Genomic DNA, 14825 nt, shown 5'->3' on the forward strand with positions numbered 1-14825 from the left:
TGCCCGGCCTGATTCTATGATCTCCTCCAGTTCGATGACCCGCCGTCTCTTTGCAGGGACGTATTTCCTTGTGAGAATATTCCAGGTACGGCCAGCAGGGAGCAGCGTTTGTTAAGCTTTGGGCCAAGGGCTTTTTAGAATTTCCCAGCAGAACCATTCAAGAATTCATACAGCACACAGGAGGGCCATTCGGCCCATCGTGCCTGTGAAAAAGCTGTCCAGTTAGTCCCACAGCCCAGCTTTCTCCCCATAGCCCTGAAAATTAGCCCTCTTCAAGCACATGTCCAATTGCCTTTTAAAAGTTCTCTACGTCTATCCGATCAAACCCTTTCATAATTTTAAAGACCACTCTATTCTAGTGAAAGGAACCCCAGCCTATTCAGTCTTTCCTGATCAGTATAACCGCTCAGTTCTGCTATTGTAGTAAATCTTTATTGCAGTCTTCAGTGACTCTATATCCTTTTTATAATATGGAGAGGAGAACTGTTCACAGTAACTCCAAGTGTGGTCTAACCGAGGTCAGCCAATCCTTCATCATATGAACATGAGATATAGGAGTAGGCCATTCTGCCCCTCGAGCCTGCTCCGCCATTCATTAAGGTCATGGCTGATCTTCGACCTCAACTCCATTTTGCCATCTGATCCCCAAATGAATGTTCCTCCAATTCTGGCCTCCTGTGCCCCCCCTACTCCCGTCACCTCACCATCGGTGGCCATGCCTTCGGCTGCCTGGGCCCTAAGCTCTGGAACTCCCTCCCTAAACCTCTCCGCCTCGCTCCCCCTCCTTTAAGGCGGTGCTTAAAACCTACCTCTTTGACCAAGCGTTTGATCACCCGCCCAAATAACTCCAACTTTGGCTCGGTCACTTTCTGTCTGATAGCGCTCCAATGGAGAACCTTGGAACATTTTGCTACGTTACAAGAATGAGAGGCACGAGGGGATTGGCAGTCACTGCTGGCGAGGTGGGGTGTATTATACAAGCTGGAAGATGTGCGAATGATGAAGCAGATTCTACAAAAATATATAATGAGGCCTCATCAGTCCTGGTGAAGGGACAGATTAATCCCTTGGGGGGGTCACAAGAGTTCTGAGGAAGGGTCGACACTCGAATTTGTCCATTGCCTTTTCAGCAACTTCTGTTCTTTTATTTAATTTTCTTTAGAAAAGATCCCTGCCTAAGAAGTGTGACAATCTCCGTCTGGATTTACAATGCAGCCAATCAAACAATTCCTGCTTTTCGAGAAATAGTTTATTTTGCTCCATTTCATCCAAACCTCGGCTGCCCCCGTGTCCTAACTCGCACCAAGTCCCGTTCACCCATCACCCCTGTTCCCGGTCCGGCAAAGCCTCAGTTTAAAAATGTTCCTCCTCGTGTACAAATTACCCCATGGCCTGGCCCCCCTCTCCATCTCTGTAACCTCCTCCAGCCCCACCACCAACGTTCCCGCTAAGCCGCGCGGCCGAGCACGTGTCTGCCGGACCCACGTGGCCCGGGACCGACTGTTGCAACCCTGACACTCGCACACGAGCAAAACTGTGAATGGGCCACGCGGCACCCAAAAATAAATTCCGGGCAAATTGCCCACAATACTCCGAGACCTGATCCTGCAATTCTTCCCTCTTGTACATCCCCTACTCCCGTCACCTCACCATCGGCGGCCGTGCTTTCAGCTGCCTGGGCCCTAAGCTCCGAAACTCCCTAAACCTCTCCACCTCTCTATCTCCCTTATTAAGACGCTGCTTAAAACCCATCTCTTTGACCAAGTGTTTGATCACTCACCCCAATATCTCCAGCTTTGGCTCAATTATTTTCCGATATCGCTCCTGTGGGACATTTTACGACGTCAAAGGTTGCTATGCAGATGCAAGTTGTTGTTGATATTTCTGGGGAACTTACCGAAAGAGTAGAAGAGTAGTCCGATGTACAGGGCAGTCACGGTGCTGGCCCAGCCAATGATGAGAAAAGCCGGGATCAGCAGGGTTATTGCCTGAATAGGAAATACGGCACGAGAAAAGTGAGGCCTTTTCACACATTCACTGAGCTCATAAGTCAGAGCTTTCTCCTGCGTGCTCAACTGGCTCAGGGGCTGAATCGTTGAGTCACACAGAGCAGGAGGACTCCAGGTTTATCTCCCAGTCCCGCCTGGGTTAGCTGGTCTCAGACACTGCCGCGTTTGGGATGCAACATCAGAACATTAGAAACAGGAGCAGGAGTAGGCTATTCGACCACTCGAGCCTGCTCCGCCATTCAATGAGATCACGGCTGATCTTCGACCTCCTGCACTATCGCCATATCCCTTGGTTCCCTTAATATCCAAAAATCTACCGATCTCTGCCTTGAATATACTCAAAGACTGAGCCTCCACAGCCCTCTGGGGTAGAGAGTTCCCAACATTCACCAGCCTCTCAGTGAAGAATTTTCTCCTCATCTCAGTCCTAAATGGCCAACCCCTTATCCTGAGACTGTGACCCCTGGTTCTAGAACCTTCAGCCAGGGGAAACATCCTCCCTGCATCTACCCTGTCACTCCCCTTCAGAATCGTATACATTTCCTGGAGATCACCTCTCATTCTTCTAGACTTGAGGGAATTATAGGCCTAGCATCAGAGGCAACGGTTAGATTCGGCGACTCCGGGAGAAGGAGGGGATGGGGAAAGAAACCGATCAGCCATGGTTCTCGCTCCTGACCTCTGCTGGAACCACATGTGTGGACAGTGAGGGCAGGCACAAGACCGGACTCAATAGTGATGCCCCCCCCCCCGCCCCACTCCCATCCCAATGGTCATAAAGCACTGCTAACGTTCACCGACACGTGAATTAAGGCCAGTCGGGAGGTGGGGGGGAAAGGGGCAATGGGCAGCTGTGGAACCGTCAGCATCCGAGCCGGGAGTCAACACCCTGGGTAGGAGGGGGGGGAGGGGGCAGATCGTCGAGTGAAGTGTGTGGGCAGGGGGGGGGAAGAGAGGGATCATTGAGTGAAGTGTGTAGGGGGGGGATCGTCGAGTGAAGGGGGGAACCATCGAGTGAAGGGGGGGATCGTCGAGTGAAGGGGGGAACCATCGAGTGAAGGTGGGGGGGGGGGGGGATCGTCGAGTGAAGGGGGGGGGATCGTCAAGTGAAGGGGGGAACCATCGAGTGAAGGGGGGGGGATCGTCGAGTGAAGGGGGGGAACCATCGAGTGAAGGGGGGGGGATTGTCGAGTGAAGGGGGGAACCATCGAGTGAAGGGGGGGGGGGATCGTCGAGTGAAGGGGGGAACCATCGAGTGAAGGGGGGAACCATCGAGTGAAGGTGGGGGGGGGATCGTCGAGTGAAGGAGGGAACCATCGAGTGAAGGGGGGAACCATCGAGTGAAGGTAGGGGGGGGGATCGTCGAGTGAAGGAGGGAACCATCGAGTGAAGGGGGGAACCATCGAGTGAAGGGGGAACCATCGAGTGAAGGTGGGGGGGGGGATCGTCGAGTGAAGGAGGGAACCATTGAGTGAAGGGGGGAACCATCGAGTGAAGGGGGAACCATCGAGTGAAGGGGGGAACCATCGAGTGAAGGGGGAACCATCGAGTGAAGGGGGAACCATCGAGTGAAGGGGGGGGGATCGTCGAGTGAAGGGGGAACCATCGAGTGAAGGTGAGGGGGGGGATTGTTGAGTGAAGGGGGGAACCATCGAGTGAAGGTGGGGGGGGGGTGATCGTCGAGTGAAGGGGGGAACCATCGAGTGAAGGAGAGGGGGGGGGATCGTCGAGTGAAGGGGGGAACCATCGAGTGAAGGTGGGGGGGGATCGTCGAGTGAAGGAGGGAACCATCGAGTGAAGGGGGGAACCATCGAGTGAAGGGGGGAACCATCGAGTGAAGGAGAGGGGGGGGGGGGGATCGTCGAGTGAAGGGGGGAACCATCGAGTGAAGGAGAGGGGGGGGGGGGGATCGTCGAGTGAAGTGTGTGTTGGGGGGTGGGGGGGTGAATCCAGGCTCAGGTATGAGCCTCACACAGACCAGGGCACCGGGATTCCAGTCAAAGACCACCGTGGTGAGTCACGGCTCAGTCTCGCGTCTGCCGCTAACGTCCGGAGACAGGCCCTCGGGCTCCAGTGGCCGTGCGGGAAAACGAGCAATTCGAGAAAGGCAAAGCTTCAAGGCTGGCGAGAATCAACTGCAAACGCCAACAACCCAAAGTAAAGTATAAAAGGGGCAGGAAGCAGGTCCCGAGAGGAGTAAAGGGCGGGTTAACATTCTGGGGGGAGCCGACTAGGTTCCGATGAAGGCCCTGCGCCCAATACGTTAGTCTGTCCCTCTCCCTCTCTCTCCCCAGACGCTGACAGGCCTGCTGTGTATTTACTGCATTTTCTGTTCCCAATTTCGAAAAGCGGTTTACTGCGGGGGGTATTCTCCTCCCTCCTTCTCTCCTGAACCCCTTTCCCCATCTCCCCCTCCCACCCCACTTCCTCGCTCCCTCCCTCACCTGCTCTCCCCACCCTCTCCTCCCAAACTTTAAACACTTCTCATGAACCTCCAAAGAAAGGTCAATGAAGCAACAAATGTTGAATCCTAGAATGACACAGCACAGAAGGAGCCCATTCAGCCCATCGTGCCCGTGCCAGCGATCCATTTAGTCTCAATCCCCTCCCCACCCACCCTCCCTGTGCTCTCCCCATCGCCCAGCAAATGTTAGTATATTCAGTATATATCCAATTCCCTTTTGGAAGTCACTATTGAAAGTATTGTGACATTTATGTTATGGGTGAGTTCTGGCTCCGGGTCACGATTGCCCTGATAATGAAGTACATCCTCCCGGTGCGGCCAATCTAACCGCGGATCTCCATCACTTACCCTCCTGACAGCTTTGATTTCATCTCCGGGTTTGATCCTGCGAGCGTATCCACCCTGGACCAGTGCCATCGTAATCCCCACAAAGAAGAACATTTTCCCTTGTTGCATACTGATTAAAAAAAAATATATTTGTATATATTAAAATAAGATATATGGCAAGGGAATGAAAGAAATGGCACCTGTGGGCTGAATTTCATTTTTTTTTAAATATTCATTCACTGGCACAGGCACGATGGGCCGAATGGCCTCCTTCTGTGCTGTATGGTTATATATAGGCCTCGCTGGCAAGCCAAGCTGTTATGTCTTCAGATGCTCTAATAATGACTCCACGAGACAATGTGTTGTACTTGAACTGTAGTGACCTTAGTCCATTTAATATAACTTCAGAGTGAGGATCACACAAGGTGGCCTGCCTTTTATACTAGGCCTGGCACACCTGTACAGGTAAGCTACAAGTCTCCCACTGCAGTGCCCTCTGGTGGCACACCTTGTAATGGTAAGATACATGACACCAGCATTTACTGCTTACCCCTCCCCGTTGCCCGGAGAAGTTGATAGTTTTGTTTGATACAACCGAGTGACTGGCTAGGCCACTTCAGAGGTCAGCCACCTTGGTATGGGTCTGGAATCACATATAGGCCCAGACCAGGCAAGGACAGCAGGTTTCCTCCCCTAAAAAGACGTTAATCCCACCAGGGCAGTTTGAGAATTTGAATTCAATTTTTTTTTTAAATTGGAAATAAAAAGCAATTCTCAGTAACGGCGACAGTGAAGCGGTCATATTGTTGTAAAAACCCATCTGGTTCACTCATGTCCTTTCGGAGAGGCCTATAAAAAGGCCCAGCGAGGAGGCAGTCGGAGAGGCCCAGCCGGTGCAGCTGTAGGGGCAGAAGGTAAACAAAGAAGTAGAAAGAAATCGAAAGGTGACGTCACAGCCAAGTGGGTAAGTGATTGGCTGGTAATTGGTGAGTATTTTTTTTCTTTTTCTTTTCCATGTCAGTAGGTAACCTTTATCATTGTTGTTGCCAAATTAAGTTAATCTAAGGGTTAAGTCATGGCAGGAGAGCACGGACACGTGTCATGCTCCTCCTGTGCTATGTGGGAACACAGGGACGCTTCCAGTGTCCCTGACGACTACATGTGTGGGATGTTTATGCTGCTGCAGATCCTGACAGACCGCATTGCGGCACTGGAGCTGCGGGTGGATTCACTCTGGAGCATGCGCGATGCTGAGGATGTCGTGAATACCACGTTTAGTGAGTTGGTCATACCGCAGGTAAAGGTTACACAGCCAGATAGTGAAGGGATGACCAACAGGAAGAGCAGTGCACGGAAGGTAGTGCAGAGGTCCCCTGCGGTCATCCCCCTCCAAAACAGATACACCGCTTTGGGTACTGTTGAGGGGGATGACTCATCAGGGGAGGGCAGCAGCAGCCAAGAACATGGCACTATGGGTGGCTCTGCTGCACAGGAGGGCAGGAAAAAGAGTGGGAGAGCTATAGTGATAGGGAATTCTATTGTAAGGGGAATAAATAGACGTTTCTGCGGCCGCAATCAAGACTCCAGGATGGTATGTTGCCTCCCTGGTGCAAGGGTCAAGGATGTCTCGAAGTGACTGCAGGACATTTTGAAGGGGGAGGGTGAACAGCCAGTTGTCGTGGTGCATATAGGTACCAACGATATAGGTAAAAAAACTGGATGAGGGCCTACAAGCTGAATTTAGGGAACTAGGAGTTAAATTAAAAAGTAGGACCTCAAAGGTAGTAATCTCAGGATTGCTACCAGTGCCACGTGCTAGTCAGAGTAGGAATCGCAGAATAGCTCAGATAAATACGTGGCTTAAGGAGTGGTGCAGAAGGGAGGGATTCAAATTCCTGCGGCATTGGAACTGGTTCTGGGGGAGGTGGGACCAGTACAAACCGGATGGTCTACAGCTGGGCAGGACCGGAACCAATGTCCTAGAGGGAGTGTTTGCTAGTGCTGTTGGGGAGGGGTTAAACTAATATGGCAGGGGGATGGGAACCTATGCAGGGAGACAGAGGGAAGTAGAATGGGTGCAGAAGCAAAAGATAAAAAAAAGAAAAGTAACAGTGGAGGGCAGAGAAACCCAAGGCAAAAATCAAAAAGGGCCACATTGCAGCAAAATTCTAAAAGGGCAAAGTGTGTTAAAAAGACAAGCCTGAAGGCTCTGTGCCTCAATGCGAGGAGTATTCGTCATAAGGTGGACGAATTAACTGCACAGGCAGCAATTAATAAATATGATATAATTGGCATCACGGAGACATGGCTCCAGGGTGACCAAGGCTGGGAACTTAACATCCAGGGGTATTCAACATTTAGGAAGGATAGACAGAAAGGAAAAGGAGGTGGGGTGGCATTGCTGGTAAAAGAGGAAAGTAACGCAATAGTAAGGAAGGACATTAGCTTGGTGAATGTGGAACCTGTATCGGTGGTGCTACGGAATACCAAAGGGCAGAAAACACTCGTGGGAATTGTGTACAGACCACCAAACAGTAGTAGTGAGGTTGGGGACAGCATCAAACAAGAAATTAGGGATGCATGCAATAAAGTTACAGCAGTCATCATGGGCAACTTTAATCTACATATTGATTGGGCTAACCAATCTGGTAGCAATACGGTGGAGGAGGATTTCCTGGAGTGTATTAGGGATGCTTTTCTTCACCAATATGTCGAGGAACCAACTAGAGGGCTGGCCATCCTAGATTGGGTGATGTGTAATGAGAAAGGACTAATTAGCAATCTTGTTGTGCGAGGCCCCTTGGGGAAGAGTGACCATAATATGGTAGAATTCTTTATTAAGATGGAGAGTGACAAAGTTAATTCAGAAACTAGGATCCTGAATTTAAGGAAAGGTAACTTCGATGGTATGAGACGTGAATTGGCTAGAATAGATTGGCAAATGATACATAAAGGGTTGACTGTGGATAGGCAATGGCAAACATTTAAAGATCACATGGATGAACTTCAACAATTGTACATCCCTGTCTGGAGTAAAAATTAAACAGGGAAGGTGGCTCAACTGTGGCTAACAAGGGAAATTAAGGATAGTGTTAAATCCAAGGAAGAGGCATATAAATTGGCCAGAAAAAGCAGCAAACCTGAGGACTGGGAGAAATTTAGAATTCAGCAGAGGAGGACAGAGGGCTTAATTAGGAGGGAGAAAATAGAGTATGAGAGGAAGCTTGCCGGAAACATAAAAACTGACTGCTTCTATAGATATGTGAAGAGGAAAGGATTAGTGAAGACAAATATAGGTCCCTTGCAGTCAGATTCAGGTGAATTTAAAATGGGGAACAAAGAAATGGCAGACCAGTTAAACAAATACTTTGGTTCTATCTTCACAAAATATAGAAACATAGAAAATAGGTGCAGGAGTAGGCCATTCGGCCCTTCTAGCCTGTACCGCCATTCAATCAGTTCATGGCTGAACATGCAACTTCAGTTCCCCATTCCTGCTTTCTCGCCATACCCCTTGATCCCCCTAGTAGTAAGGACTACATCGAACTCCTTTTTGAATATATTTAGTGAATTGGCCTCAACAACTTTCTGTGGTAGAGAATTCCACAGGTTCACCACTCTCTGGGTGAAGAAGTTTCTCCTCATCTCGGTCCTAAATGGCTTACCCCTTATCCTTAGACTGTGACCCCTGGTTCTGGACTTCCCCAACATTGGGAACATTCTTCCTGCATCTAACCTGTCTAAACCCATCAGAATTTTAAACATTTCTATGAGATCCCCTCTCATTCTTCTGAACTCCAGTGAATATAAGCCCAGTTGATCCAGTCTTTCTTGATATGTCAGTCCCGTCATCCCGGGAATCAGTCTGGTGAACCTTTGCTGCACTCCCTCAATAGCAAGAATGTCCTTCCTCAAATTAGGAGACCAAAACTGTACACAATACTCCAGGTGTGGCCTCACCAAGGCCCTGTACAACTGTAGTAACACCTCCCTGCCCCTGTACTCAAATCCCCTCGCTATGAAGGCCAACATGCCATTTGCTTTCTTAACTGCCTGCTGTACCTGCATGCCAACCTTCAATGACTGTTGAACCATGACACCCTGGTCTCGTTGCACCTTCCCTTTTCCTAATCTGTCACCATTCAGATAATCGCCTGTCTCTCTGTTTTTACCACCAAAGTGGATAACCTCACATTTATCCACATTATATTTCATCTGCCATGCATTTGCCCACTCACCTAACCTATCCAAGTCACTCTGCAGCCTCATAGCATCCTCCTCGCAGCTCACACTGCCACCCAACTTAGTGTCATCCGCAAATTTGGAGATACTACATTTAATCCCCTCGTCTAAATCATTAATGTACAATGTAAACAGCTGGAGCCCCAGCACAGAACCTTGCAGTACCCCACTAGTCACTGCCTGCCATTCTGAAAAGTACCCATTTACTCCTACTCTTTACTTCCTGTCTGCCAACCAGTTCTCAATCCACGTCAGCACACTACCCCAATCCCATGTGCTTTAACTTTGCACATTAATCTCTTATGTGAAACCTTGTCGAAAGCCTTTTGAAAGTCAAAATACACCACATCAACTGGTTCTCCCTTGTCCACTCTACGAGAAACATCCTCAAAAAATTCCAGAAGATTTGTCAAGCATGATTTCCCTTTCACAAATCCATGCTGGCTTGGACCTATCATGTCACCTCTTTCCAAATGCACTGCTATGACATCCTTAATAATTGATCCCATCATTTTACCCACTACCTAGGTTAGGAAGTCGCAAATAACCTTCCGGAAATACTAGGGGACCGAGGGTCAAGTGAGAAGGAGGAACTGAAGGATATCCTTATAAGGCGGGAAATTGTGTTAGGGAAATTGATGGGATTGAAGGCCGATAAAACCTTGGGGCCTGATAGTCTGCATCCCAGAGTACGTAAGGAAGTGGCCCTAGAAATAGTGGATGCATTGGTGATCATTTTCCAACAGTCCATCGACTCTGGATCAGTTCCTATGGACTGGAGGGTAGCTAATGTAACACCACTTTTTAAAAAAGGAGGGAGAGAGAAAACGGGTAATTATAGACCGGTTAGCCTGACATCGGTAGTGGGGAAAATGTTGGAATCAGTTATTAAAGATGTTATAGCAGCACATTTGGACAGGATCGGTCCAAGTCAGCATGGATTTATGAAAGGGAATTTATGCTTGACAAATCTTCTGGAATTTTTTGAGGATGTAACTAGTAGAGTAGACAAGGGAGAACCAGTGGATGTGGTGTATTTGGACTTTCAAAAGGCTTTTGACAAGGTCCCACACAAGAGATTGGTGTGCAAAATCAAAGCGCATGGTATTGGGGGTAATGTACATGCGTGGATCGCGAACTGGTTGGCAGACATGAAGCAGAGAGTCGGGATAAACGGGGCCTTTTCAGAATGGCAGGCAGTGACTAGTGGGGTGCCGCAGGGCTCAGTGCTAGGACCCCAGCTATTTACAATATACATTAATGATTTGGATGATGGAATTGAGTGTAATATCTCTAAGTTTGCAGATGACACTAAACTGAGTGGCGATGTGAGCTGTGAGGAGGACGCTAAGAGGCTGCAGGGTGATTTGGACAGGTTAGGTGTATGGGCAAATGCATGGCAGATGCAGTATAAAGTGGTTAAATGTGAGGTTATCCACTTTGGGGACAAAAACACGAAGGCAGAATATTATCTGAATGGCGGCAGGTTAGGAAAAGGGGAGGTGCAACGAGACCTGGGTGTCATGGTACATCAATTATTGAAAGTTGGCATACAGGTACAGCAGGCAGTGAAGAAGGCAAATGGTAGGTTGGCCTTCATAGCTAGGGGATTTGAGTATAGGAGCAGGGAGGTCTTACTGCAGTTGTACAGGGCCTTGGTGAGGCCTCACCTGGAATATTGTGTTCAGTTTTGGTCTCCTAATCTGAGGAAGGATGTTCTTGCTATTGAGGGAGTGCAGCACTGATTCCAGGGATGGTTGGACTGGCATATGAGGAGAGACTGGATCAACTGGGCCTGTATTCACTGGAGTGTAGAAGGATGAGAGGGGATCTCATAGAAACATATAAAATTCTGACGGGACTGGACAGGTTAGATGCAGGAAGAATGTTCCCGATATTGGGCAAGTCCAGAACCAGGGGACACAGTCTAAGGATAAGGGGAAACTTCTTCACTCAGAGAGTTGTTAACCTGTGGAATTCCCTACTGCAGAGTTGTTGATGCCAGTTCATTGGATATATTCAAGAGGGAGTTAGATATGGCCCTGCGGCTAAAGGGATCAAGGGGTATGGAGAGAAAGCAGGAAAGGGGTACTGAGGTGAATGATCAGCCATGATCTTATTGAATGGTGGTGCAGTCTCGAAGGACCGAATGGCCTACTCCTGCACCCAGTTTCTATGTTTCTATGTTTCTAGACCATTTTAAAAAATTGATTCAGATTTTTCTTCTTTTTAAAAACTCAATGAGGATGGGGAACTGGCTGAATAAGAGACGCGCCTCATACCTGTTGAAATGGAAGCGTTGGTGTGTGAGGAAGCTGAGTGTGTACTCCAGGCCGGAGAACAGAAAGAGGTAGAGAAAGTAGACCAGTCCGAGTACTTTAAGGCTCTGCATACCTGGATAATTATACCAAATAAAAAATACTGTAAACACATTCGGTTCTTCACCAGGCATTAAGAACATAAGAAATAGGAACAGGAGTAGGCCACACAGCCCCTCGAGCCTGCTCCGCCATTCAATACGATCATGGACTCAAGTCCACTGCCTTGCCCACTACCCATAACCCCTTATCGGTTAAGAAACTGTCCTATCTCAGTCTTAAATGGATGGCCTCTAATTCTAAGATTGTGCCCCCTAGTTCTAGTCCCCCCCATCAGTGGAAACATCCTCTCCTCATCCACCAGGTCAAGCCCCCTCATAATCTTATACGTTTCAATAAGATCACCTCTCATTCTTCTGAATTCCAATCCTCTATCCAATGAGGAAAGGTTGAGTAGAGGCCCAGCCTACTCAACCTTTCCTCATAAGTCAACCCCCTCATCTCTGGAATCAACCTAGTGAACCTTCTCTGAACTGCCTCCAAAGCAAGTATATCCTTTCTTAAATATGGAAGCCAAAACTTTACGCAGTATTCCAGGTGTGGCCTCACCAATACCCTGTACAACTGTAGCAAGACTTCCCTGCTTTTAAACTCCATCCCCTTTGCAATAAAGGCCAAGATTCCATTGGCCTTCCTGATCACTTGCTATACCTGCATACTAACCTTTTGTGTTTCATGCACAAGTAGCCCCAGGTCCCGCTGTACTGCAGCACTTTGCAATCTTTCTCCATTTAAATAATAACTTGCTCTTTGATTTTTTTCTGCCAAAGTGCATGACCTCACACTTTCCAACATTATACTCCATCTGCCAAATTTTTGCCCACTCACTTAACCTGTCTATGTCCTTTTGCAGATTTTATGTGTCCTCCTCACACATTGCTTTTCCTTCCATCTTTCTATTGTCAGCAAACCTGGCTACATTACACTCGGTCCCTTCTTCCAAGTCATTAATATAAATTGTAAATAGTTGGGGCCCCAGCACTGATCCCTGTAGTTACCGATTGCCAACCCGAGAATGAACCATTTGTCCCGACTCTTTGTTTGCTTTCCCACCCATCTTTGTATCATAAGCAAACTTGGCTACATTACACTCAGTTACTTCATCCAAGTCATTAATATAGATTGTAAATAGTTGAGGACCCAGCACCGATCCCTGCGGCACCCCACTAGTTACTGTTTGCCAACCGGAAAATGACCCTTTTATCCAGACTCTCGGTTTTCTGTTAGTTAGCCAATCCTCGATCCAAGCAAATATATATTACCCCCAACCCTGTCAACTTTTATCTTGTGCAGTAACCTTTCATGTGACACTTTATCAAATGCCTTCTGTAAAACCGGCATTCCGACCAATCCCGTGGGTTCCGTGAGTTAGGTTAAAATTACCCCTCAAATTTCACATACTCGCCATTCCACTTCACTGAGATTCTCGGGACAACCCTCCGAGATCTCTGCGCCCCTCCAATTCTAGCCTCCTCATTGGAACCCATTCCTCATTGAAACATAGGAATTGTTAGATAAAAAAGACCACAATCCGTCTAGTTCTGTAGACTTAATACAAAAGACAAATACTGCGGATGCTGGAATCTGGAATAAGAACAGAGAATGCTGGAAATCTCAGCAAGTCAGGCAGCACCTGTGGAGAGAAAGCAGAGTTAACGTTTCAGGTCGATGACCCTTCTATTTCCCGCACCTCTGCTCTCACCCCTTCCCCTCCCTCTCAGAGCCATGACAGGGTTCCCCTTGTCCTCACCTTTCACCCCACCAGCCTCCACGTTCAACGGATCATCCTCTGCCATATCCGCCACCTCCAGCGTGATCCCACCACCAATCACATCTTCCCCTCCCCTCTCAGCATTCCGAAGGGACTGCTCCCTCCGCGACACCCTGGTCCATTCCGGAGTCACCCCCAGCACCCCCTCCCCTTCCCACGGCACCTTCCCATGCAAGCACAGGAGATGCAACACCTGCCCTTTTACCTCCTCCCTTCCCACTATCCAGGGCCCCAAATACTCCTTCCAGTTAAACAGCAATTTACTTGTACTTCTTTCAATTTAGTATACTGCATTCACTGCTCACAATGTGGTCTCCTCTACATTGGGGAGACCAAGCGTAGATTGGGTGACCACTTTGCGGAACACCTCTGTTCAGTGCGCAAGTCCAGAAGATTTGTCAAGCATGATTTCTCTTTCATAAATCCATGCTGACTTGGACCGATCCTGAATCTGCTTTCCAAATGCACTGCTATTTCATCCTTAATAATTGATTCCAACATTTTCCCCACTACTGATGTAAGGCTAACCGGTCTATAATTACCCGCTTTCTCTCTCCCTCCCTTTTTTAAAAGTGGTGTTACATTAGCTACCCTCCAGTCCATAGGAATGGATCCAGAGTCAATAGACTGTTGGAAAATGATCTCCAATACATCCACTATTTCTAGGGCCATTTCCTTAAGTACTCTGGGATGCAGACTATTCGGCCCTGGGGATTTATCGGCCTTCAATCCCATTAATTTCCTGCCTAATAAGGAGATCCTTCAGTTCCTCTTTCTCACTAGACCCTCGGTCCCCTAGTACTTCCGGAAGGTTATTTGTGTCTTCCATCGTGAAACATAGAAACATAGAAAATAGGTTCAGGAGTAGGCCATCCGGCCCTTCGCGTCTGCACCACCATTCAATAAGATCATGGCTGATCATTCCTTCAGTACCCCGTTCCTGCTTTCTCTACATACCCCTTGATCCCTTTAGCCGCAATGGCCATATCTAACTCCCTCTTGAATATATCCAATGAACTGGCATCAACAACTCTCTGCGGTAGAGAATTCCACAGGTTAACAACTCTCTGAGTGAAGTAGTTCCTCCTCATCTCAGTCCTAAATGGCTTACCCCTTATCCTAAGACCATGTCCCCTGGTTCTGGACTTCCCCCAACATCGGAACATTCTTCCTGCATCTAACCTGTCCAGTCCTGTCAGAATTTTATATGTTTCTATGAGATTCCTTATCATCCTTCTAAACTCCAGTGAATACAGGCCCAGTCGATCCAGTCTCTCCTCATATGTCAGTCCTGCCATCCCGGTAATCAGTCTGGTGAACCTCCGCTGCACTCCCTCAATAGCAAGAACGTCCTTCCTCAGATTAGGAGACCAAAACTGAACACAATATTCCAGGTGGGGCCTCACCAAGGCCCTGTAAGACTTCCCTGCTCCTCTACTCAAATCCCCTTCCTTTGAAGGCCAACATACCATTTGCCCTCTTTACCGCCTTCTGTACCTGTATGCCAACTTCCAACATTTGTCTTCACTAATCTTTTTCTCTTCACATATCTATGGAAACTTTTGCAGTCATTTTTTATGTTTCCGGCAAGCTTTCTCTCATACTCTATTTTCCCCTTCTTAATTAAACCCTTT

General features: G+C 48.2%; 1 protein-coding gene across 3 annotated transcripts in view; it reads right to left on the reverse strand.

The window, feature by feature from the left end:
* mfsd10 (major facilitator superfamily domain containing 10) overlaps nt 1-14825 on the reverse strand; it is a 90839-nt gene that overhangs the window by 8553 nt on the left and 67461 nt on the right. For 2 of the 3 annotated variants that reach the window (XM_070877771.1, XM_070877775.1), the window contains 3 exons: nt 11325-11436; nt 4822-4930; nt 1898-1988 (listed from right to left, as the gene is read on the reverse strand). In XM_070877771.1, the coding sequence (XP_070733872.1) occupies nt 1898-1988; nt 4822-4930; nt 11325-11436 (312 nt within the window). The remainder of the gene's footprint in view (nt 1-1897; nt 1989-4821; nt 4931-11324; nt 11437-14825) is intronic. The other variant, XR_011592973.1, reaches the window with a different exon arrangement.

Source organism: Pristiophorus japonicus, chromosome 1 (genome assembly GCF_044704955.1).
Source record: "Pristiophorus japonicus isolate sPriJap1 chromosome 1, sPriJap1.hap1, whole genome shotgun sequence".
In the NCBI taxonomy this organism is placed as follows: domain Eukaryota; kingdom Metazoa; phylum Chordata; class Chondrichthyes; family Pristiophoridae; genus Pristiophorus; species Pristiophorus japonicus.